General features: G+C 38.6%; 2 protein-coding genes across 13 annotated transcripts; one reads left to right on the forward strand and one right to left on the reverse strand.

Annotated features, from left to right (window-relative positions):
- Nucleotides 1-399: 399 nt before the first annotated feature.
- Nucleotides 400-21,959, forward strand: FAM216A (family with sequence similarity 216 member A). Of its 12 annotated transcripts, none has more exons than XM_058281365.2 (8): nt 400-507; nt 2,143-2,183; nt 11,917-12,068; nt 12,334-12,522; nt 13,282-13,411; nt 13,492-13,675; nt 14,464-14,546; nt 21,774-21,959. In XM_058281365.2, exons 1-8 carry the CDS (start codon nt 419-421, stop codon nt 21,878-21,880), a joined length of 975 nt encoding a protein of 324 aa, XP_058137348.1. In that variant the 5' UTR covers nt 400-418; the 3' UTR covers nt 21,881-21,959. The 12 variants fall into 12 exon arrangements, with proteins under 12 accessions (XP_058137348.1, XP_004483057.1, XP_004483056.1 ...); XM_004483000.4 differs by lacking the exon at nt 21,774-21,959 and adding an exon at nt 15,894-18,586 and having other exon boundaries at nt 12,334-12,489; XM_004482999.5 differs by lacking the exon at nt 21,774-21,959 and adding an exon at nt 15,894-18,586 and having other exon boundaries at nt 11,947-12,068.
- On the reverse strand, nt 16,874-24,862 carry VPS29 (VPS29 retromer complex component). Its single transcript, XM_058281370.1, has 4 exons — nt 24,787-24,862; nt 20,456-20,647; nt 17,603-17,838; nt 16,874-17,355 (listed from the first exon to the last, which is right to left on the reverse strand). Exons 1-4 carry the CDS (start codon nt 24,787-24,789, stop codon nt 17,238-17,240), a joined length of 549 nt encoding a protein of 182 aa, XP_058137353.1. The 5' UTR covers nt 24,790-24,862; the 3' UTR covers nt 16,874-17,237.
- Between the last annotated feature and the right edge of the window lie 63 nt (nt 24,863-24,925).

Consider the following 24,925-nt stretch of genomic DNA (forward strand, 5'->3'; position numbering starts at 1 on the left):
TGCACCGGCGCTTTGGTCCTTGGTTTGCGAACTGAGGCCTATTTGTTGATACCCAAAATATGCGAATTTGCTGAGAGTCTGGAATACTGAGGCGGAGGGCATCTCCAGTTTAGGGATCGTTTGTATTCCCTTCCTGTGACGCAGCCCTTCCCCGAAAAGATGCAAACATACAAACGCGCAATGGAGTGAAGAACTACCGCCCCTCCCCCCCACACTCCACCTCAGGATTGTGGATCTGCCCTCCCAGCTCTCCCGAAGCTCTTCGGGCAGTGTCCGGACCGCATCGGAGGGGTCTAGAACCCGGCGTCCGCCTCTTCAGCCCCGTAGCTCCCCCGCCTGACGCACGCGTGCTGACGGGGTAGGGGAAAGGCGAGAGCTGCTCTCCGCACACCTCTCGCTGTCGGGGCACCGGGAGGAGATGCCCGGCCAGGGTCCGGCGTCCGACTGGACGGAGTGCGGTTCCTCAGCCCCGCCAGCAGTGGTCGGGACCGAGGGTGGCGGCGGCGGGTGAGGCTGAGGGGCGCTGAGGGGGGGGGGGGGGAACGGCGGCCGGCCCCGCGTCGCGGTGCCCTTGTGGAGGAGGGGGTGGGAGGTGGCCGCTCCCCGGAGGAGCTGGTCTCCAGTGCGCCGACGTGAGAGGCGGCGAAAACCTTTGTTGTGGTCGGGATGGGAAATATGGAGGCTGACTCACTGTTTAGGGGAAGGGCTTCGGGGGGAGCTTCGGGGTAGGGTTTGGTGTCATGATTCTACGCGAGACTGCGACAGTCTTCTGCGTGCATCCTCCTGCCTCGAGGAGGCGCTGGGAAGCGCGCTGGAGAAATTGCCGTCTGGCTCCTGCATCTGTCTACATAAAGAGGGACACTGCGGGGAACCGGGAAGAAGAAAACGTCCCCCGGCTCAAAGGAGGATTTCCAAGTCAATAAACCCGTTTCTTGTGTGCGACATGGGCCACCATTCCGTCAAGTGGGGGCTCATAATCGCCAGTGAGACAGATGGCAGTATTAATATAAGGCACCTTGATATTGACGTTTTCTTCGCACGGAAGTCCCCTTCTTCATAAATCCATTTCATTTTAAGCAAGATTTCAACTCTTATTTCCTGAATGGTAAAGAGAGTTGACTGCCGAAGTCTCAGCTGGAGGCCTATGCTCTGAAAACCTCATCTTCCCCCCACATTATTCCCTAAAGGCGAGAGTTGTGGGGTATCGGCAATCGGATTCGTTCCCACAGCCATGACTCAGACTGCATACATTGCTTTTTTTTTTTCCTGTTTCGCCTTTTCTTTAAAACACAAAACAAAACATTTTTTATCGTGAACATGTAACACAAAATAAGACATTTTAGCCATTTGTAAGTGTCCAGTTCAGTGGCACTAATTATATATACAATGTTGTGCATCCACCACCATTTCCAAAAAATTTTCAGGGTCCCCAACAGAAACTACCCACTAAACAATAATTGCCCATTTTCCTCTCCTCCCACCTTTTGAAGTAACCTGTCATTTCTTTTATATTCGGAGATTGAAGACTTCTAAAGCTGGGATGGAGTCTTTCCTGTTTTCAATGTTTAGCAAAGTGCTGGATCCTAATATATCAGAGATCAATAAATCTTTGGTGATTGAATTGTAGGAAAAGGGAAAGGTGTTTTTTTTTCTCTTTTTTTTTCAATTTAATATGAGAAAAGAAAAAAAGAACTAGTGCAAAATTAGAGATGTTCCAAGCCAACTACTCAGTTCCAGCACAGCTTAATTACATATAATAAAGAATAGAATAGTATTTTAAATACCTTAATTACTTTATTAAAGGGAACTAGAGCAAGAAAATGTCTCATGGTTAGCGGAGGAACCCAAACCACTTGAGCTCACTGTAGGAATTAGGAGGCTACAAAAGTAAAACTATATCTGGTTTAAAGTACATTCTTTCTAGTATGGTAAAAATCAGCTATCTTTTCAAAAAGCCTGAGCCTTTAGAATTTTAACAAGAATTATAAGAGGAAATATGTCAGACATTATGTTTGATGGAAACATCAGGAAAAAGCATCTGCAATACTGATCCTTCTTATTTTAAATACTTGCTTTAAATGCTTATAAAGCTGTGAGCTATTATATTAATATATTATTTGCATTCTTTTTTCTTTAAAACAGATCAGCTGGACATTCTTTTTACCAGAATTCCAAAGGTACTGGTAAGTACTTGCACATAAAAGAGATAATACCTATAAGTAACATGTTCAGAGAAGCCAATTTGCCTGTAATTACTTACACAATGGAGACTTAAAAATAGACTTTATTAGTATAGTTGATGAACTTAGTCTTTAAAATTTTTTGAAGAACAATTCAGGAGGTTCTTTTCCTCCTGTTAATATCAAGCATTAAAAAAAAAAAGGTATTTCAAAATCAGCACTGAATCAAACAAAAACTGTGTTTATACCTAATGTTGGTTAAAAAGCACAGGGCACAGCCAGGGGCTTATACACAGGTTAAAGGAAAAATTCTGAATTTAACAGCTTTAAAGAATGCTATTTTCCTCTTACTTGAAGTAAAGGATAGTGCTTTGAAAGTAAAAGTACTTACCTCTTCTCTGCTGCAGTTAAGAGATTAAGACAGGGAAACGGACTTTGGCCCAGTGGTTAGGGCGTCCGTCTACCATATGGGAGGTCCGCGGTTCAAACCCCGGCCTCCTTGACCCCAAACCCCGGCCTCCTTGACCCGTGTGGAGCTGGCCATGCGCAGTGCTGATGCGCGCAAGGAGTGCCGCCCCAAGCAGGGGTGTCCCCCAAGTAGGGGAGCCCCACGCGCAAGGAGTGCGCCTGTGAGGAAAACCCGCCCAGCGTGAAAAGAAAGAGCAGCCTGCCCAGGAATGGCGTCGCCCACACTTCCCGTGCCGCTGACGACAACAGAAGCGGATAAAGAAACAAGACGCAGCAAATAGACACAGAGAACAGACAACCAGGGGAGGGGGGGAAATTAAATAAATAAATAAATCTTTAAAAAAAATAAAATAAAATGTGAATTTGAAATCAGATGTCTTCATTACTTCTAGCTTAAGTGGCACCATAAGTGGCACAATAGGTGCCTTATTAAAAAAAAAAAAAAAGATTAAGACAGGTTCCCAAGGCCTCTCCCTAATTGTGTTTATTATTATTTATTTTGAGGGAGGTGGAGGTGAAATTTACTGACCTTAGGTATATATATTAAAATATATGCCTAATTAAATATTTCAATTCAACTATATTTAAGTGTGGTCATTTAAAAATGTTTTTAAATTATGGTTTCATTAATTTAGATTCCTACCTCCCCAAAATTCTTGCAGAATTAAAGTAAAAAAAAAAAACATAAAAAATTAATATGTCCCAGATGTGGAGGAAAATAATTTGTCTATAGAAGAAATTTTAACAATTATTAGTATATGAGAGACCATATTCATATAAAAACAACATACATATATGCCTAGAAGAAACTATGAAAGATAATCTACCAAAATGTTTTTAAGTGGTTACCACTGGATGATGAGATTAAACGGGATTTTTGTTAAACTTTTTATATTTAATACATCACAGATCTACAATGGAAGTATTTTACTGTTCAGGTGGGGTGGGAAAGAAAGCCAGTAGTAAACAAGTGCTTTATTGTTTTCCTCTGTATTTAGATTTTTTTTTTCAAAGTGAGGGCAATGAAGCTTTTTTTTTTTTTTTTTAAAAGATTTATTTATTTCTCTCTCCTTCCACCCTCCCCAGTTGTCTGTTCTCTGGGTCCACCATTTGCTGCATGTTCTTCTTTGCCAACTTCTGTTGTCAGTGGTACGGGCATCTGTGTCTCTTTTTGTTGTGTCACCTTGCTGCGTCAGCTCTCCATGTGGGCGGTGCCATTCCTGGGCAGGCTGAACTTTCCTTCGCGCTGGGTGGCTCTCCTTACGGGGCGCACTGCTTCCGCGTGGGGCTCCCCTATGCGGGGGCACCCCTGTGTGGCATGGCAGTCCTTGCACGCATCAGCACTGCGCATGGGCCAGCTCCACATTGGTCAAGGAGGCCCCGGGTTTGAACCGCAGACCTCCCATGTGGTAGACAGAGGCCCTATCCATTGGGCCAAGTCTGCTTCCCTGTATTTAGATTTAAGATCTCACCCTATTATTTAATATAAACAAACACTACAGTCAACTCCTGACAGGGAATCTTAGATATTATTCGTGGTTTTTTTTTGCTGTTGGTTTTTAAAGATGATGTGTTTTTTTTGGAAAGATTTTTTTAAAATTTCTCTCCCTGCCCCCGTTGTCTGCTCTCTGTATCCATTCACTGTGTGTTCTTCTGTGTCTACTTGCATTCTTGTCTCTTTTTTCTTTTGTTGCATCATCTTGCTGCGTCAGGTCGCCATGTGTGTGGTGCCACTCCTGGGCAGGCTGTGCTTTTTTCGTGGTGCGGCTCTCCTTGCAGGGCATACTCCTTGCATGTGGGGCTCCCCCACACGGGGGACACCCTGTGTGGCACAGCACTCCTTGTGGGCAGCAGCACTGTGCATGGGCCAGCTTGCCACATGGGTCAGGAGGCCCTGGGTTTGAACCTGGACCTCCCATATGGTAGGCGGACACTCTATCAGTTGAGCCAAATCCGTTTCCCTCTAGATATTTTTTGAATCTGATTTATCACCCCTAAACTTTGGCAACCTTCAAGAAAATGAGCAAAACCCATTTTCAACAGCTGACTTACTAGCAACTTTACTATACACCATGTCAATAAACTACATTTCTATAATAATATAGGACAGTTTATCAAAATTAGCAACTCTAAAGCATTTTAAAAATTTTGACTTACATATTTACAGAAAAGTGAGAATAGTACATAGAATTTCAGGATCCCTTTATTCCTTCACTGATTCCCCTAAATATTCTCTTTCTCTCTGTATTCTATATGCATATAAATGTTTAAGAGTAAGCTGTATATATGATGGATGCCCCTTTATAACTAAATACTTCAATTGTCTATCTCCTTTAAAAAAGGAATTCTCTTACCTACATTTATGTACCTCACAAAATAAAGATCAAAATCAGGAAATTTGATGCACTACTATTAACCAATATACAGATTTAATCCAGATTTTGTCTATTATTCCAATATTTCCTTCATAGTAAAAAAAATATACACACACACATATCTCTAAAATCATGCATTGCTTTCAGTTGTCATGCTTCTTAGTTTCCTTTATCTGGCACAGACCCTAAGTCTGTATTTCAGGACATTGACGGTTTTGAAGAGTACAAACCAGTTCTTATTTATTTATTTATATCTCCCCACACCCTCATTGCTTGCATTTCCTGTGTCTGTTTGTTGTGTGCTTGACTTCCTTTTTTTTAAAGGAGGCACTGGGAACAGAACCCGGGATCTCCCATGTGGGAGGAAGGTACCTAATTGCTTGAGCCACCTCCATTCCCTGCTTTGTTATGTCTCTCATTATGTTTTTCTCCTTGTTGCCTCATCTTTTTGCATAAAGTGGCTGTGCCAGCCCATCACATCAATTTGCTGTCATGCTCTTCTTCTTTAGGAGGCACTGGGAGCCGAACCTAGGACCTCCCATGTGGTAGGCAGGAGCTCAATTGCTTAAGCCACATCTTCATCCCCAAACCAGTTTAAAAAAAAAAAAAGATTTATTTATGCATTTATCTCCCCCCCCCCCGTTGTCTGTTCTCTGTGCCCATTTTGCTGTGTATTCTTTGTCCCCTTCTGTTGTTGTCAGCGGCACGGGAATCTTTTTCTTTTTGTTGCGTCACATTGCTGCGTCAGCTCTGTGTGTGTGCAGCGCCATTCCTGGGCACGCTGAACTTTCCTTCGTGCTGGGCAGCTCTCCTTACGGGGCACACTGCTTGCGCATGGGGCTCTCCTATGCGGGGGCACCCCTGTGTGGTACGGCACCCCTTGCACGCATCAGCACTGCGCATGGGCCAGCTCCACACGGCCCAAACCAGTTCTTTTGTAGCATTTCCCTCCCTTGGGATTTGATGTTTCCTAATAATAAGGTTCAGGTTATACTTTTTTAGCAGGAATACCCCATAAGTGGGTTGAGTTTTCTTAGTTCATTCTATCAGGAGGGACATGTATCAATTAGTCCCATTACTGATAATCTTTATAATTTGGTTTAGATGATGCCTGCCAGGTTTTATAGTGTAAAGTTTCTATTTTACTATTTGTAAAAGTTATCTTGTGGGAATATATTTTAAAATAAATATATCCTGTAACTCCTCAAACTTCTCCACTAGTTTTGTAATCCATTGATGGTTCTTGACTTAATCAGTTATTATTATAATGGTTAGAAAATGGTGATTTTCTAATTCCATTGCTCATTTTGCATTTGGTAGTTGGTCTTCTACTGTAAGGAAGAGCTTTCCTTTTTTTGCCTTTTATTTATTCATACCTGTAAATACCTGTATTAGTATACACTCATCGATTCTTACTTTAGTCAATAGGTTACATCCTGTACTATCATTATTTATTTTGATGCTCAAATCTTCCAGATTCAGCCAATAGAAGCCCTTGTAAGATGCTTAATATGCCTTTTTAATTTGCCCCATTACTCTTAGAGCATTTCCTTACCTTTTGGCATAAAATGCTGTAGGTTTGTCTTGTACTTTCTTTGCCCCAGCTGTAGAGTCAGCCATTTCTTCAAGGAGTGTGTGGTAGGCAGGATGGTCCCTCAAAGATGTCATACTCTAATCTCTTCAAATATGTTATGCTACATGGCAAAAGAGACTTTGCAGATGTATAGTTACCTTAAAATAAGGAGACTATCCTGGATTATCTGAGTAGGCGCAATATAATCACATGAGTCCTTAAAAGCAGAGAACTTTTCTGGCTGAAGTCAGAGTTGAGGGAGAAAAGGAGGTTAGAAAGTTTGAAGTATGAGAAGAACTAAACACTTCATTGTTTGCTTGAAGATGAAGAGGGCAATGTTTCAAGGAACAAGAACCTCAGACCAGACCTATAGCTGCAAGGAACCGAATTCTGCCAACAGCCTGAAAGAGCCAGGAAGCAGATTCTTCCCCCACAGTCTCCATATAATAGCCCATGTCCACTGACACCTTAATTTCAGCCTTGTGAGACTAAGCAGAGGGCCCAGCTGAGCCATGTTGTGCTCAGACTTCTGACTTATAGAACTCTGCAATAACAAATGGGTGCTGTTTTTTTTTAAACTGCTAAATTTGTATTAATTTGTTATGACAGCAATAGAAAACTGACACAGAGCCTCCCCTTTCTTTAATGAAGTATAGTACTTAGAAAACAAGATTGGGTGCTAGGTATGCTCACTGATAATAGAGTAGCCATGCTTCTAGGCCCTTAGAGGACAGAGGTGGGAAATAGATGTGTGTATATAAATACACACATACATGTATGCACTTACATGTGAGAACACACACACATAGCTATATCCATTTCCATATATCTACCTAATATGTAAACAAATACCCATGAGTTCACACTGATAACTCCAATTCCAAACAAACAAGCTGGGTTTATTCTGTGCTTTCCCCTTTTCATATAGATAGAAAACTCCTTTCTCCAACAGTGTGAAACCTGGCTCCCATTAACCATAATACGTTTGTTTATTTGCGTAGCCTTAAAATGTATAAAAAATAATTTCACAATTGCTAACTCATAACTCTGTAAAAGAAAGAAGGCTGGCAATTAGAGTTGAATACTTGCTTAAGAGTAATTTTTGTTTGAGGGCATATAGTTTGAGCAATGTATTCGAAAGTTACTATTTACTTTATTTTTTTTACTTTATTAACTTTATTTTTTATTTATTTACTTTATTAACTTTATTTTTTAAGTGTTTCATTTTCTGAAAAAAATACTATCAAATTTTTGAGAAATTAAATTTGAGTTCAGGATATAATATGCATCTCACATTTATAACCTGAAAAAGGATTTTTAAAAAATAAACTTTTTCAAAGCGATTTTTCATTGTTGGAAAATAAATTAGTTAGTCCTTCAGTATGCAAATAGGACTTTTACTTATCTGCACTAACCATCCAATTTGGTCTTTGTTGTTAACCAATAATATTGAAATAAAATTTTAATTGTTTACTAATTATAATTTCTTAACTTAAAATCTGTTTTGCCAGCTTTATGTGTAATAGCTGCAAGCTGGAAACAACCTAAATGGTAGATGGAGAATGAAATTGTGGTAAATGCATATAATGGGATACTACTTAGCAATAAAAAAGACTGAAGTATTGTTAGATGTTACACAGATGGATCTCAAAATATTTGTTAGATGTTACACAGATGGATCTCAAAAATATTGTAAAAAAATATACCACACCAATGTAAGATGTTAATAGGGTGACATATGGGAATACTCTCTTTTATGCATAATTGTTCTACAAGCCCACAACTTCTGTATTGAAAAAATATATATATATTTGTTGAGTGAAGTAGGGCCAAAGAAAAAAGTACATACTGTGTGACTCCATTTGTCTACATTTCAAGAAAATGCAAGCTAATTTATAGTGACAGAAAACAAATCAGGGAAGTGGATTTGGCCCAACGGATAGGGTGTCCGCCTACCACATGGGAGGTCCAAGGTTCAAACCCAGGGCCTCCTGACCCATGTGATGAGCTGGCCCACGCACAGTGCTGATGCACACAAGGAGTGCCGTGCCACGCAGGGGTATCCCCCATGTAGGAGAGCCCCACGTGCAAGGAGTGCGCCCTGTAAGGAGAGCCGCCCAGCGTGAAAAGTGTGCAGCTTGCCCAGGAATGGCACTGCACTTACAGAGAGCTGACACAGCAAGATGATGCAACAAGATGAGACACAGATTCCAGGTGCCACTGACACAAGTGGACACAGAAGAATACACAGCGAGTGGACAAAGAGAGCAGACAACGGGGGGTGGGGAGCAGGGAAGGGGAAAGAAATAAAAAAAATAAATCTTTCAAAAAAAAAAAAAAAAAGAAAGCAAATCAATGGTTGCCCAGAAAGCAGGTGGAAGAAGGGAATTATTTCAAAGTTAGCAAACTGCTAAAGAAGCCTCTACCCTAGATTAAGTTACTGGTATCAATATATGTAGAACTAAAAACTATTCCATTTTCCTGGGAATATGACTAAATTTTTATTTTTATTAAAAGGCTATTATTTTGGGAAGCAGATATGGGTCAAGTGATTGGGCTTCTGTCTACCCGGGTTCAATCCCTGGGGCCTCTGGTAAAGATGTGCCCAAGTGGTGAGCCAGGCCAGCCCATGTGGCAAGTGATGCAGCAGATGATGACGCAACGAAAGAGAGACATGGGAGAGTCAAGGTGAGATGCAGCAGAAAACAGGAACTGAGGTGGCACAAGTGACAGGGACCCTCTCTCCCACATTGGAGGTCCCAGTGAAGCCTAGAGGAGAAAATGAGAAGACACACACACACACACACACACACACACACAGATCATACAGTGGATGGACACAGCAGAACAGGAGTGTAGGGGGGAGGGGGAGAAAAAAAATCTTACCTAAGGGACATTGGTCGTTGCAAAGATTAAATAATTTTTAAAAAAGGCTTTTATTTTGTCCACATCAGTATTGAAAATGTAAACTATAATCCATGTGGTGTAGCAGTGCTCCAAAATGTATACACCAAATGCAATGAATGCCACAATGATGAAAGAAGTTATTGATGTGGGAGGAGCTGGGGGGCAGGGTATGGGGTATAAGGGAACCTCTTATGTTTTTTAATGTAACATTTTTTTGTGATCTATGTATCTTTTAAAAAAATAAAAATTTAAAAATTAAAAAAAATGATGACATAACTGAAACTATGTAAAAGTAAGTTTTAAAAATTTTCTGCTCCTGCACTCTGGTTTATTGGACCTACCCCACTCAGCTAACATGGAGTTGAAGAAGGTCAACCACCACACCATGGAGCCAAGAGTGCCTACAACTGAAAGCAGGATTGCATCCAGCATCCATGTGGAATCTAAGCCCCCTCTTCATGTAGAGGTGGAGTGAACACAACTATTCCAAGGTCCACAGGATGGAGGAATGGAGTATGGATCAGAGTGAACTTAACTGATAATCTATTCATGAACTATTGTGATTAGTAATCAATGAAAATGTGGCATTGGTATGGAGAAAGTGGCCATGGTGGCTGCTGGGGGTAGGAATGGGAGGAAGAGATGAGATGCGGAGGCGTTTCCGAGACTTGGAGTTATCTTGGGTGATGCTGTAAGGGCAGTTACCGGACATTTTATGTCCGCCCATGGCCCACTGGGTGGAACGTGGTAGAATGTAGACTATGATGTGGACCATTGACCATGAGGTGCAGCGGTGCTCTGAAATGTGTTCACCAAGTGCGGTGAATGACTCATGATGATGGAGGAGATTGTTGTTATGGGGGGAGGAGTGGAGTGAGGGGGGTGGGGGGTATATGGGGACCTCATATTTTTTTAATGTAATATTTAAGAAATAAAGACAAAAAATTTTCTGCAATAAATAGCCCTTTTTTTTTGAGGTACTAGGGCCTGGGGATTGAACCTGGACCTCGTATCCTTGTATATGGGAAGCTGAGGTTAAATCATTGAGCCACATCAGCTCCCTCAGTTGGCTTTTTTTTTTGCTTGTTGTTTTTTGTTTTTTTTTTCTAGGAGATACTGGAAACTGAACCTGGGACCTCCCATGTGGGAAGCCAGCAACTGTTTGAGGCACATCTGCTCCCCACGATTTCATTTCATTTCATTTATTATTCCATTCCATTCCCATTCCATTTATTTTATTTTGCCAGTAAAAAGAATTTATTGGGAAATGGCGGAAAAGTACAAAGCTTGCTGAGGAGGACAGAAATATGCACTGAGATTTGGTGCAGGCTCCTTTAGGCAGAGAGCCAGTTTTCAGTCCTCCATTTTAATACTACATCATTAAAGGGATAAAGTTTGTGGTATTCTATCTTGAGTCTAATACAGGAAAATCCATTTAAAGTTTATTATATCTTAGCTAACAGAATATTAAAGGAGTGATATTTCTAAGATAAATGGGTTGAGTGAGGTATAATATATCCTGACTGCTATTTAGTATCAATGCTTCCATATCCTACCGAATAGAATTTTAAAACTATATACTAAAAGTCAAACAAATGATAAAATAATACTGTTGTAAATCTGTAAAGCAAAAATCCTGCATATATTTTCCTTTTTAATGTTTCTGATGTATGATAAACTAAAACAATGAGATTTTGTCAAGAGTTTGCATCTCAGATGAGATATATATGTCATTTATAATTCAACAAAAGGAATAAACTTTGTTGCCTTAAAATCACTTTGGGGAAGCAGACTTTGCCCAGTGGTTAGGGCTTCCATCTACCACATGGGAGGTCTGCGGTTCAAACCCCGGGCCTCCTTGACCTGTGTGGAGCTAGCCCATGCGCAGTGCTGATGCACGAAAGGAGTGCCCTGCCACACAGGGGTGTCCCCGTGTAGGGGAGCCCCAAGCGCAAGGAGTACACCCTCTAAGGAGAGCCGCCCAGCACGAAAGGAAGTTCAGCCTGCCCAGGAATGGCACTGCACACACGGAGAGCTGACACAACGAGATGATGCAACAAGATGGCGCAACAAAGGGAAACACAGATTCCCGTGCTGCTGACAACAGAAGCAGACAAAGAAGAACACGCAGCAAATAGACACAGAGAACAGACAACTGGGAGGGGGGGGCGAAGGGGAAAGAAATTTTTAAAAAAATCACTTTGAATAAAATTATTCCAACATTGCGCAGTAAATGTTTATGAATATCTTAAAGATGCTTGTATGCTCTGAAAGCAAATGGCACTCATGAATAAATGTATACAGTAGCTTTAAATTTAAGAATCTGATGTAGAATACTCAATAATAATAGCAAATAATCACTGGTACTTGTAAATACATACATCTGAATAATTTGTTGAACTGTTCTTTGCAGATGAAATTCACATAATGCCTTTGCCTACAGAGAGAATCAAAGATGGACACAAAGTGGACTCAAACACAGCCAAGCTGCAAGAGTTATGGAAAACGCCTCAAATTCAAACAATTCACATCCCTAAATCAATGATGGATGCATCCTTTCTAAAGGTATGATAGCAGGGAAATAATGCTTTATTGAAATACCAGTACTCTTTGTGAAATTCAGAGGTGAACATTTTATTAAGGATAAGCTTCTTAGCGGATAAGGCACTGCAGGCAACAAGGTGTACTTAGTATACTGTCTAGGAGTCAATAAATATCTGTTGCATAAACTTTTGAATAAATTTAAGAATTTTATCATTACAGATTCCTTATTATAAGAGTTCTTTCAGGGCTTTTTGCTACTTCAGATCTTTTTTTTTCTTTTTTTTAGGAGGTACAGGGAATTGAACCCACAACCTTGTACATGGGAACCAGGCGCTCAGCCACCGAGCTCCATAACTCCCGTTACTTTGGATCTAATGCACCATCACTCAGGAAGCTCAATGATATGACTACAAAGATGCCCGAGAAAAGTACCATCTTAGAGGTGGTAACCCAACCTCCTAAAGATTCAACTCAAGTACTAAAAAAATTATAAGTAGATGTAAAAAATGATAAAAAAGCAAGAGTTTTATAATTTTTGACCTACATTACTCATTAAAGATCATAGCTGCCAGAAATATCACAGCTAAAACAATATAAATTAAGGTTACTAAGGACTTTTGCAAACTGGTAAATTTTTCTGATGAACATTTTTAATCTGTGGGTTTACTACTTACTCAGTTCAGTAAATCCTGTGTGTGTGTATAATGAACTCTTGCATCTTTAAGCCAGTGTTAACTTCTAAACTTAGCAAGTAAGATGAAAAATCTGTCAAATTACATATATTGGAGACCAACATACTATCCCTCTGCATGTGCAACACAACCAGATATTCTTCTGGCGCTGACTTTCTCAGTTGAGATGAAGAAGAGTAATTGGGTTGCTTTTAGCTACCATGTTTTAACTTAAATAGCAGAACCATATTGAGAAGGCAAGATGTCCACACTTAGAAAGGCACATGGAAAATAAGATCCACTGACTAGATAGTAGATTCAAACCTTCTTTGTCTAGGTCAGTGGTTATCAAACCTCATAGTGCATTGGTGTCACTTGAATAACATGGCAAATAGAATCAGAGGCACTGTTTAAATGGTCATTTTCTCCCCTCTTTTTGGCTAAGTGAATTTGCAGAAACTGAATGTACATGTGGTGCCACTCCCCTAAATACATTCAGATAAGAAAATATTACCAACTTCTGTTTTATAATGTAGAGAATAAATTTTTATTCTGTGTTTCAGCATCCAGACCTCACCACAGGCCAAAAGCGTTATCTGTGCAGCATTGCTAAGCTTTATAATGCAAACTATCTGAGAACATTAATGAAGAGGCAGTACATGCATGTGATTCAGCGCAGCTCACAAAAGCCAGGCAGGTGTACCTCAAGTTGTTTCTCAGTAGTTCTCACTAGAGATATGAGGCACTTCTAACAGAGGTGATTTATATGACAGGTGTCCTTACTCATCACAAGAGCCGCCTCAGTTCTCGTTATTCACAAAAACAGCATTACCCCTGTACTACATGGCGACATCAACTGGAGAGAGAGGACTTGGGGCCGTCTAACATTACAGCTGCATCTGCACCTGAGATGATCATACAGCATTCCCTTTGGCGGCCAGTGAGAAACAAAGGAGGGTCTGTTTCTTATTGTTTAAATGGGGAGAAATGCCCTACAATTTCATTTGAAGGGCAGCTAAAGCTTTTTTCTTTAATATGTTCACTTATGCTAAATTGAGAGTAGGTTAAACAAAAAGCACAAAACGGTATGACCTTAATCTCGTTACTAAACTGATTATGAGATATATCTTTTTTTTTTTTTTTTTTTAATTCTTTTGAGGTACTGGACCAGGGATTAAACCTGGCACCTCTAATGTAAGAAGCTGGCACTCAACCACTGAGCCACATTGGTTCCCTAAGTTGTTTTGTTTTGTTTTTTTCATTTGCTTGCTTGTTGGTTTTTTTTTTGGAAGGCACCAGGAACTGAACCTGGGTCTCCCAGGTGGTAAGCAGGCACTCATCTGCTTGAGCCACACCCGCTCCCAAGATAGGTCTTTTTAAAACATTTCTGGAATTATAAAAATGCGTTGGTTAGAGATATGGAAAACTGCTCTTTTCAATATGATTCCCACTCAAATTCAAAATACAAACACTCCCCCCCCCCCCAAAAAAAAATGATTGTTTCTGCACAGGGGACTATTATAGAACAAAGAAAAAAGAGATTAAGAAGACTGAGTATTCAATCTGCACTACAATGGTTAGCTTTGCATTTTAGGGTTATTTATTAAGTCACAGGAGAAATCTTGGACTGAAAGGGTCTCTCCAGTGATACTGGTATTTTAAAGATTATTTGCATGGTTTCCTACAGGGTTAGGTAGCTTGGTTTACTTTGCTAGCTCCAATTAAGATACTTTCCTTTCTTATAGGTTAAAAACTGGATATGCATCTAAAACAAGATGTAAGTCATTGAAGATTTTTAGAAGACCAAGCAGACTGTTCATGCAACCAGGTAAATGTGGAATTTTAAAAAATGCATGTGTAAAGATCTTACACTTAAAAAATAATAAATCCAATATAGCTTCATTTCTAATACAGAGGATTAAAAATTTTAGACTGTGATTTACTCTTACCGCTCCAAATAAAACTAACATGAAATGTGGTTTCTGCTTTCATTTTAAAGAACATACTGCTCAGGGAAGTGAGATTCAAGGCACTTCTAATTCCAAATAAAGATATTTACAATATCAAGGTCAGAGACTGTTTAACAGAAAATAAAGTTATCAAAAAAAAAAAAAAATCACAAAGATGACTTTTTCAAGCCATAGTACTTACTTCTTTTATGAGAGTGCCATTTTGGGATGGATGACATTTTATATAGCATCTGAAAGCTTACAAAGGTCTCTATCACTTCTAATATATTTTTTAAACTAACAAAAAATTCATCACCTCTCAATCTCTCTATGCTTCCCCTGCTGTACATAGCTTCTATTTCTGGCTATTCTTGCTTATTTATTTTAAAGCAGGTTTATTGAGATATATTCAAATACCATCACTTCTAATATTTTGTTTGGTATTTAACAATCCAGTGGAGGCAAGCCAAGCAGGTGTTATCAAAATTTTACAGACATAACTCAGAAAAATCCAAGCTTGCAAAGGTTCAACAGAATACAAATTCTGCAAAATGAAAAAGCAAAAGAGACTGAATGCTCAGAAGTATCCCTCAGAATTGATAAAGTGGAAAGCATTAAAAAGAAGTTAAATAATTTCCTAAAGTTAATACCATAATAGTAAAGTCTGGATTTAGGCCTACTGTATCGAAATCCCAGTGCTGTATGATAGCACTGCTTCAGCTCTGCTGTAAATACCATGCAGTGCCTATTCAAGAAAGGAGAGCAAGGATAGGGGGAGAAGATAAGGCTGGTTCCAAAATGTGCAGTTAGGAAAAATCCCAAGTACAGCAAAGGTTCTGTGGTCTCCAAGAGATGAGATGAGAAAGAGCTTCAAGGGAAATGGAGAAATACTGAAGCTAGGCAACTGACACCTTAATTTCATAACCAAAGATTTTGACTAAATCTACTGAAGAAGGTCATCATAAAATCAGTGGGAAAAGAGGACTTAGTAACAGAGAATTTATTATACAATAAATTGGCTAGAATACAGTACTGTATATCTTATTTTAAAAAGTAAGACATTTGATGGGGGCTAATTAGGATTTTTGAAAAGTGCAATTTGTGTTTGCTGAAGGCTTAACAAGCTAGGTCATTTTGAAGGTTGTAATTACATGTAAACCTGAATATCCAGTATGAAATAGAACTTTCTAAAACATATTATAAACTCTTAGTTATTTTTCCTTCAGTTTCTACAAATGATTCTGAATCATACATGAATGAAGAAAAAAAGGAAGAAGATTTACTAAATAAGTGCATGCAATCAATGTCAATTGAAGAACAGGGAGAACATCTGATGTTAACTTGATGTTCTTGTCTTGGTTATTGAATTTAAACACCATCTTACATCCAGTAATGTGCCAAAGGTGGGGGGGGGGGAAGGAGTTGTGAATTGTGTCCTTTTCTCTACGTTAGGATAATGTTGTTATTCACCATTGCCATTAAGTAATTTTGGTTTGTTCAGAAACTTTTACAACATTGTAATTGGCTTGATGTAGTTTACTATACAAATGGTATTTGTCTAATAAAGTTTGTGTGATGTACCTGCATTTCTAGCTAGATATAATTAAAATTTTTCTTGTCACTTGAAATTGTTTTTCTTTAAATATGAGAATGCATTGTAAAATTGCTTCTTTTTCTGTTTATAATATGTCTTAAAGTAAAACATTCAGAATATCTATTCTACAAGTATTTTCTTAATTGAGCTAAGAAAAACTCAGAAACATCCTGATATAGAACCAACATTTGGCAGAAATAATAGCTGGGCCTGCAAAGTAGGTAGTCAATAAATATTTGCTGCTTGAATACAACTTAATATAAACTCTTGCACTTTCAAACTAAGTTGGGAGAAGTTGCATGGATGAGCAGATTCTTTCAATTAATTCTAGTGTGTATCCCTGATAAATTTTAATGTTTTTTTAAAAAAATATTTTGTTAAGCTTTGAAAAATGGCGACTTTGAAGAATCACTGCTGATTTAATTTATAAATATGGTATATTATGTAGAAAACAAAATCTGAGTTCACATTATGACACAATGTTGTAAGAAATGAAATAATTGAAATCTGAAGGGTCTCCTCATTTACCTCATCACTTTAATACTCATCTGCATAGTTTCATTTGGTCTCTCATTTTTATGCTTTAAAAAAAATTAAACATTATCAAGAAAGTATAAATGAAAGGTAAATGTTTATTACTGAATGGAGAAAAGAAAAATGTATACAAGAAAGTCTATATTCTTTCTCCTCATGCACTACTTGTGTAATAAAGTTCCAAGTAACATCTTTGAAGATATTTACAAGGACAAACTTTTTCTTAACATGTGACCATTTACTATGTGGTGGACATCTTTCATAGAAATCATATACTGCAAACTAAATATATTATTCTTACAGCTTACAGCAATTAGGCTTAACAGAGAAGAAATACTTTACTGCAAGATATTATAAAAGTGGTATGTGGCTTTTAAATGTTTTTTAATTACTTGATTTGAACAAGAGAATGGGAAAAAAAATCATCAAGGCAGGCCTGGCTTTAAGATTTTTTGTATTCAATTCGTTCTACTTTCACGTCATCTCCAATTAGCTGATACACATAAGTGACAACTGTAGAAGCCTGAATATCCATCAACACAAATGAAGGAATAATGTGTCTGAAAGAAAAGATAATAATGTCAGTATTTATACTGAAAAGCTGAAGCTTTAAAATTTCTATTTAAAATGATGTAATTTGGATTCAAGGAGAAATCTGGTTGTTACGTATTAAAAAAATCATCAAAAGAAGATTGCCAGAAAGGCTAGAATTATTAAATTGGTTGCATTTCTCTTTTATGAAATGTTACATGTACAATTATTAGTTTTACTAAAATGCTAAAATTTCCCAAATTGCATACTACTCACGTTTCCAAGGCATTATATGCTCCAGTGGCAGACCCTGGGTTAATGTAGAATTTATTTTCATGCTCAAATGCTTCAAATTTGTGTGTGTGTCCCGAGATAAGAATGTCCACATCAAACTGCCTTTGTAACAGGGCTAAGCTGGCCATATCTCCCCATGGAATAACTTGATGTCCATGGATCAAACCAATTTTGAACTGTCCAACAGTCACAACTTTCTGTTCTGGATAATTTAAATTCTAAAATAAGAAATAGATATAAAGAAATACGTATTTTAGAGATACTGATATATTTTTTAAAATCAGGCTACTTAAATATTCACTCCCATAATGGTGTTTTGATATGGTACTACACATCCAACACATTTATTAAATATCTGATTTCTACTCAGAGATTCTAAGGCTACAACTATGCTCGAGGCATAACTTACTTCAATTGAACTGGAATTTACTGTGTAATCAATCCTTTTATTCCGTTTATTTCTGTAGAATATGGGTTCTTTTAGGAAGGCTGTAGAGAATAATTATTCCTCCAGATTTGTGATTTTCTTTTACCTAAGAATCTTAGACATATGACCTGTAAGCTAGTAAGTGGATTTGGCACAAGTGAGAGTGTCCGCCTACCACATGGGAGGTCCAGGGTTCAAACCCAGGGTCTCCTGACCCGTGTGGTCAGCTGGCCCACGCGCAGTGCTGATGTGTGCAAGGAGTGCTGTGCCATGCAGGGGTGTTCCCCATGTAGGGGAGCCCAATGCACAAGGAGTGTTCCCCGTAAGAAGAGCTGCCCTGCATGAAAAAAGCTCAGCCTGCCCAGGAGTGGCACTGCACACATGGAGAGCTGATGCAGCAACAAAGAGACACAGATTCCTGGTGTGACTGACAAAAATGCAAATGGACACAGAACTGACACTGAATGGACACAGAGAGCAAACAACCGCGGGGGTGGGAGGGGAGGTGAGAGAAATAAATCTTTAAAAAAAGCAAAAAACATTATACCTCAGGTTTTGTTATATAGATGGCTTAAAATGATAATAACTAACATTTACATGGCACTTATTTTGAGCCAGGGTTTCACAAATGTCAATCTATTTAATATAAACAACTTCTAAGAGATAGGTTATGTTACGATTCCTATTTTATAGATGAGGAAACTGAGGCAGAGAATGGTTAAGATAATCATAGGCAGTGTAAGTGGTGGAGCCAAGATATAACACCTGCTAGTAGCGCTCCATGGTCTGTAAATTTAGAAAATTAGAAGCAAAAAATTTTAACTCTTGTTAATGAAAATGTCTTTAGCAAGCACATTTAAATGGGCTTCTGTTTGTACTATGCTAAAGACATTTTAACTTCTAATTAATGACAAGAAGCTTGCCTCTGCCTTTTACCTCCACACTATCTCTCATTTTTCCAAATGATGTTTTAAATCCCCTAAAAAAGTAGAGACATTATGCCTATATGGCTTAGTATAAAGGAACCCCATTAAAAAGTACCAACCAGGCTAAACAATTTATGAAAAAGCTTATATTCCCAGAAATATAAAATAAATTTTTCATATTGGAATCAGGTTTATCACGTTAAATCATACAATGTTAGCACTGGTAGGGTTCTTTAAAAATCATCCAGTTCAATCATATTTTACATATGAAGAAACTAAGGTTCAGAAAGGATAAGTAATTTGCCTAACATCTCAATATAATTAATGGGCAAAGTTGGAACTCCAGAATTCCTAACTTTTTTCTTTAAAGACAGCTTTATTGGGGTATAATTTATATACAGTAAAATCACCCTTTTTAAGTACAAATCAAGGAGTTTTGACGAATGCCTAGAGTTGTATTAAGGACCATCAAAATCAAGATAGAGAAAAGTTCTATCACTTTCCTTACCCCCAACTCACCCAAATTCCCTCATGTTACTTGATAGTCAACCCCTGAGATAGGCAGCCACTGGAGGGGTTTCAGCATTGTAGTGATATGATCTTACTTCATTTAAAAAGGATAACTCTGACTGCTATTTGGAGAATAAACTATGAAGGAAAGAAGAGTAGAATCAGGAAGCTGGAATATAGGAAACTGATGGCAGTGGCTTGGAACAGTAGGAGAGGTGATGGTGTTGAGAAGTTCGTAACAAGCACTTTATAAATGACAGCACTACAAAAAATAACAAAGCCACTTTTATTCAGTGTACTAGGTCCCAGAAAAAGATGTTCAAGTCCTAACCATTGGTCCCTGTGAATGTGACCTTATTTGAAAATATAATTAGTTAAGTAAATAAGGTCATACTGTTTTAGGGGGGCCTGAAATCCAACGATGGGTATTCTTATAAGAAGGGCATGTAAAAGACAGAGCAGACACAGGCACAGAGGGAAGATAACCAGGTGAAGCCAGAGACAGAGAGTGGGAGTGATGCAACTACAAGCCAAGGAACGCCAGGGATGGTCAGCAACCCAGGAAGCTAGGGCCAATGAAAGATTCTCCCTAGATCCTTCAGTGTGGAGTGTGGCCCTGCTGATACCTTGATTTCAGACTTCTAGCCTTTAGACTGTAAGGAAAAAAATTCGTTGTTTTAAGCTACCAAACTTGTGGTAGTTTGTTATTGCAGTACTATGAAATGAAAATATTTAGTATCAATTTATTTAGTTAGAACAAATATTTAATATGGTTATTGGGTAATCTAAATCAGTGATTTTGAAACAGCAAGGAAGAGACATGCATAGTCTGAAAAAGCATGTTCAATAATATAATTTTATATTTGGAAAATAATAATAAAAAGAAAGGTCTTAACAGTGAGAAACTCTGCTCTAAAGGATAAAGCTTACATATTTAAGAACCAAGAAAGGGAAATATTTGGAATACATCACCTCATCAAAGTCTCCTCTAACAATATGCACGTCACCAGCCAGAGTCTTGAGATAGTCATAACTTTCTTTGGTGCAAAGATTTCCAGTGCAGAGAATGTGCTGAATCTTTCCTGGCACCAGCAATTTTTTGAATTTAGCCGGCAAACTGTTGCACCGGTGTGGGATGTGCAGATCTCCTAATACCAACACCAACTTTAAAGTGTCAAGGTGAGACAAAATATTATAGTAAACATGATGTCAAAACAGGATATAGAATGTAACAACAATCTGGTTACTGGTGCATATTGTCCGTCCACAACTTTCCCTTTAAATGAAATGCATCAGAGATACCAGAACGAAATAGAGAGCAGATGTTATCCATACAGTTCCCATCATGAATAATATACACGTGGTAATATACTCTAGGTCAATTTAAATTTATTTTGGTCATAAAGGATTCCAATACAGGTAATCTATTTACCAAAAAATAAAATCAAGCATTCTAAAGGGACTCAATATTCTTTTGAATTATCTTTGCTCTTGAAAAATCTTTGATTTCTCTTTCCTTCATTATTTGTCACATTTTATTGTCTAGATTAAATTGCCTATGTGCCCTCCTTATAGTTCACGAATTTAAACTAATACTTTCAATCTTTCACATGCATTAGAGCATTTTAAAAAAGAGGTCAGCTAAATAAGTGGTGAATTTAGGTAGATGATTTAGAGTAGCCACAGAGTCTCAGATGTCAAAAAATCAATTTTGCTCTTAAATAAATTTAAAAAGTCCAATGCTATAAAGTTTAAAATTTTCAAGATTTGACATACAAATATTATAAGTTTGCTCAGGTAGCAGAATATTGTCAAAAAGGTTATTTTTAAATATCTGTCATCTAAAGAACAATGGAATCAATTTCATGTTGATTAGTGTAAGCACCTCAATTCTATGACAGAATGTTTTCCCATATAAACTCCCCACCAATAAATGCACATGCCCTTTAACGCTTTTGAAGAAGGCATGACTATTTCTTAAAGTTGTCAAAGAAAACATTATCTAAAATAGGACAAAATAGAAAATTGTTTTGTCAAATTAATTCAATGCAAATTAAAATTAGTAAAGTGTGAAATTAAAATGATTACTAAAACAAGCTTGATTCAGTTTGGAACAAAAATCAGAATGATTGTAAAGGAAAGGAACTGTTAGGAGGACAGAATAATTCAAATAACATGCGGTTACAAAATTAGCACACCTTAAAAGAAATTGTTAATTAAGTTTCTTCTTTATAAATAGTAGTTTCAGGTGTTATTTGCTCAATAACCTATATTAATTGTTTCAATCCAGATCTTAGTGGACAAAACATCTGTACAATTAAAAACCACCACGAAGTTTCCACCCTCATTGGTAATCAATACAAAAGTACCTGGAGACAGAACAATCTTCATCTTTAGAGGGGGATCCTTTCAGATATGGATTGAAGTACATAGTTAATGTGGGAAGCTGGCATTTGAGAAAAAGGTAAAAATAGATTTCTATATTAAAAAAAAAGAACCCCAAATTCATAAAAGGGTATATGTCTACAACAGGCTGAAAATGTTTGGGACTAATAATGAATGAGCTGTTCAATATGAATGTGCTAAAAACAATATTAGGAAGCCATGGTACTTTTTAATGTGCTGATGACCTAAATCCTGTAAAGTACTGTGGCTTATCCCCAAGTGTACGCAGAATATCAGTAGTCTAAAGATATAACTGTTTGAATGACCACACAGATATTATTTCAAATTAGTAAATTAGGACTGAATCCTCTGATTTTCTGTAGGGGGCCAAGACAAGTTATAAGGGAAATATTGTCACATAACTAATGTCATACTTTGAGGAATGTCCTTGCCCAAATTCCACACTCTGACAGGTCAAGTTAGATAGAGATTACAGAGTTTTTTAAAATAGCAAAAGATCCTGGAAATGGTAGTCTTGTTAATTTCAAATAAGGAACCAACACAATCAAAGCAAGGGAATTTGGTTATTTCCTATATGATAGACCTTAAAAGGGTAAGAATCCCAGTAATCAGCCACCCAACCACCACTGTTAGTAGGAGCTAACAGAAGACACTTACTCTGTGCCCAGCCTTAGTGGAATGAAGAAGTTGATTGCAGACAGGGGAATGAAAAAAAAGGGTGAAACATGACCAATGTTAAACAAAAGAAAGCAATGAAAAGAAAACAAAAAACAAAAACAAACAAAAACAACAACCAAAAAACCCACATCCAAATGAATATGCAAACAAATGTTAATAATTTCTGAGTGTTATGAAAGAAAATGTTAAAAATCAGATTTGCTCAAAATAATACAAGAACCATTTGCTGTAATTTTAAACAAGACACACACACTTCAAAAAACTGCCTTGTCAATATTTTCTACTTTTCCCTAATCTTGTTTTTCACAATTATTCCCATCCCTTTTGTTTTTACAAAATAATTTGAAAAATTCATCAGCAAAAGCTTAAATGAAGCCTAACATTTTCTGGATTCTTAGAATAAAAATTATCCTCAAGTATATTGATTTTAATTATTTTATGTTCAAAATTCTAGCAAGTTGGAAAATTATGCTGCAGCTAGATCATTTATTTTTATTTTTTTCCTCTATTTTAGGTCATTTTTTTTTTTACAGAGGATCTAACATAACATCATGAATACATTATCCAGTGATGAAGTTGTCAACTTAAGACAAAAGATACACACATTTTTCCAGTTGGAATTGGACTTTCTCCACACCTGAATTGGCTGCCCCTAGCCTCTGAACACTCTGTACTAAGTGATGAATGTCTCTAGTCTCCTTTGTCAAATAAAATGCTTTTAATCATAAAACAATTATCTAATACTAAATTTTGTCCAATTCTTTTTATTTCGCATGAAAAGTTATGTGAACTTTCTATAACCACCCTAGAAAAGTATGTTCACTTCTCAAAACAGCTTTGAAAAAATGAATATAGATCCATACCTCCAATAATTGCTTCCCCTCCCATGGATAACTATCTCAAATAGAAATGTCACAAAGGGCTTGCTGTCCCTATAACTGGGAAGTTATTGCACAGAAGAGATATTTCAAATATGTATAAATTCCGACGACCTCTACCACTTCTTTATTGGCTCCATAGTGACAGGGGGACAAAGTTAACAGACTGCATAATTTGGCGTCCGTTTAGAAGCAAAAGTAAAAAGTGGGATTAAAGCCATACACCACAAATCTTTGGCTGTCACCTCTATAAGCCAGATCTTGAAAAGACTGTCACAGAATCGTGATAATCTTAAAAATGCAATGGATGCCTATGCAAGTGAGAGTTTCCTTTATATTTAACCTTATTAACACAAATACCAAGATAATCAGAGCTCCTTTTTAAACCGTTCTTAACTTCTTAGGGGATCAAGGGCCCCTTTGAAAATCTTTTGACAGTTGTGGACCCTCTCCAGTAGCAGCTCCTGAGTTTTTATAAAGGAAGGTCTTCGGGGTAGCAATCTATTGGGGGTGAGGGCGTGACGGGCCCGTCTCAACCAGCTGGGGGAGTCTTACGAACAAGTGAGGTAAAGTTCCGTAAACTATCCCTTGGAGCCAATACTACCCTCTTCACAGAAAATCGTACATATTCACAAAATCTTCCGAACAATTTCGGGGAGTTCACAGATCATTAAGGAATCCTACTCGAAAGGGTCGCGGCATACTGGTCGCAAGGACTTCCAGCAATTTTAAGGGCCGGATCCAGCCCTCTGGGGGCACACTACCCCACTTCAAAAGAAGCTGCACCTTATTTCAGGAGCGAAGGTTTTTTGTTTTTGTTTTTCAATCAAACCTTTCTCTAGATGGCAAACTTAGGGTAGGAAATTTTGCTTGCTACTTCCCGTTTTGCATCTGGGGCCCGCCTTCGTAGTAACGTCGGAGTGGTAAACCGCACACTCCACAAAAAGAAGTGCTTTTTGCCGGGAAGGAGTAGGGAAATGTCTGGAAACTGAGAGACTGTGTGTCTTTCCCAGGGACGCTCGAAGCGCAGGCCCAAAGGTCTTCCCCAGTTCGGGAGTGGGGCCTCGTGACAAGACGAGCAGCTGAGAGGGCTCTCTTTTCCCCCTCGTTGTTCTCTGGCCCTGAGGGCGGCGGTGCAAGGCCAGGGACGACCGCATCGAGAAGTGACCGCTCCCTTCCTCCCTCGCCCTCCCCCTCGGCCTTCCTAGGCCAGGGCCCGGGCCGCGCCCATCGAGGCCTCCCGGGTCGCCAAAGCCTTCGCCCAGAGGTTCCCCACAGCCCCCACCGGCGCAGCTTCCCGGCCGAGAGCCAGCTCTCGGTCGCCTCAGCCGCCGTCCTCACCATCCTGTCACCCGGCTCCGCGCAGACACCACCACCGCCGCTGTCCTCTTCCTCAGGCACCTCGGCGACCCGCCCACCTCGCCCACAACCAATGAAAAGTGAGGTCGACAGGAGACCGCCGTACGGAGGCCCGCATAGG

Source organism: Dasypus novemcinctus, chromosome 19, assembly GCF_030445035.2.
Source record: "Dasypus novemcinctus isolate mDasNov1 chromosome 19, mDasNov1.1.hap2, whole genome shotgun sequence".
In the NCBI taxonomy this organism is placed as follows: domain Eukaryota; kingdom Metazoa; phylum Chordata; class Mammalia; order Cingulata; family Dasypodidae; genus Dasypus; species Dasypus novemcinctus.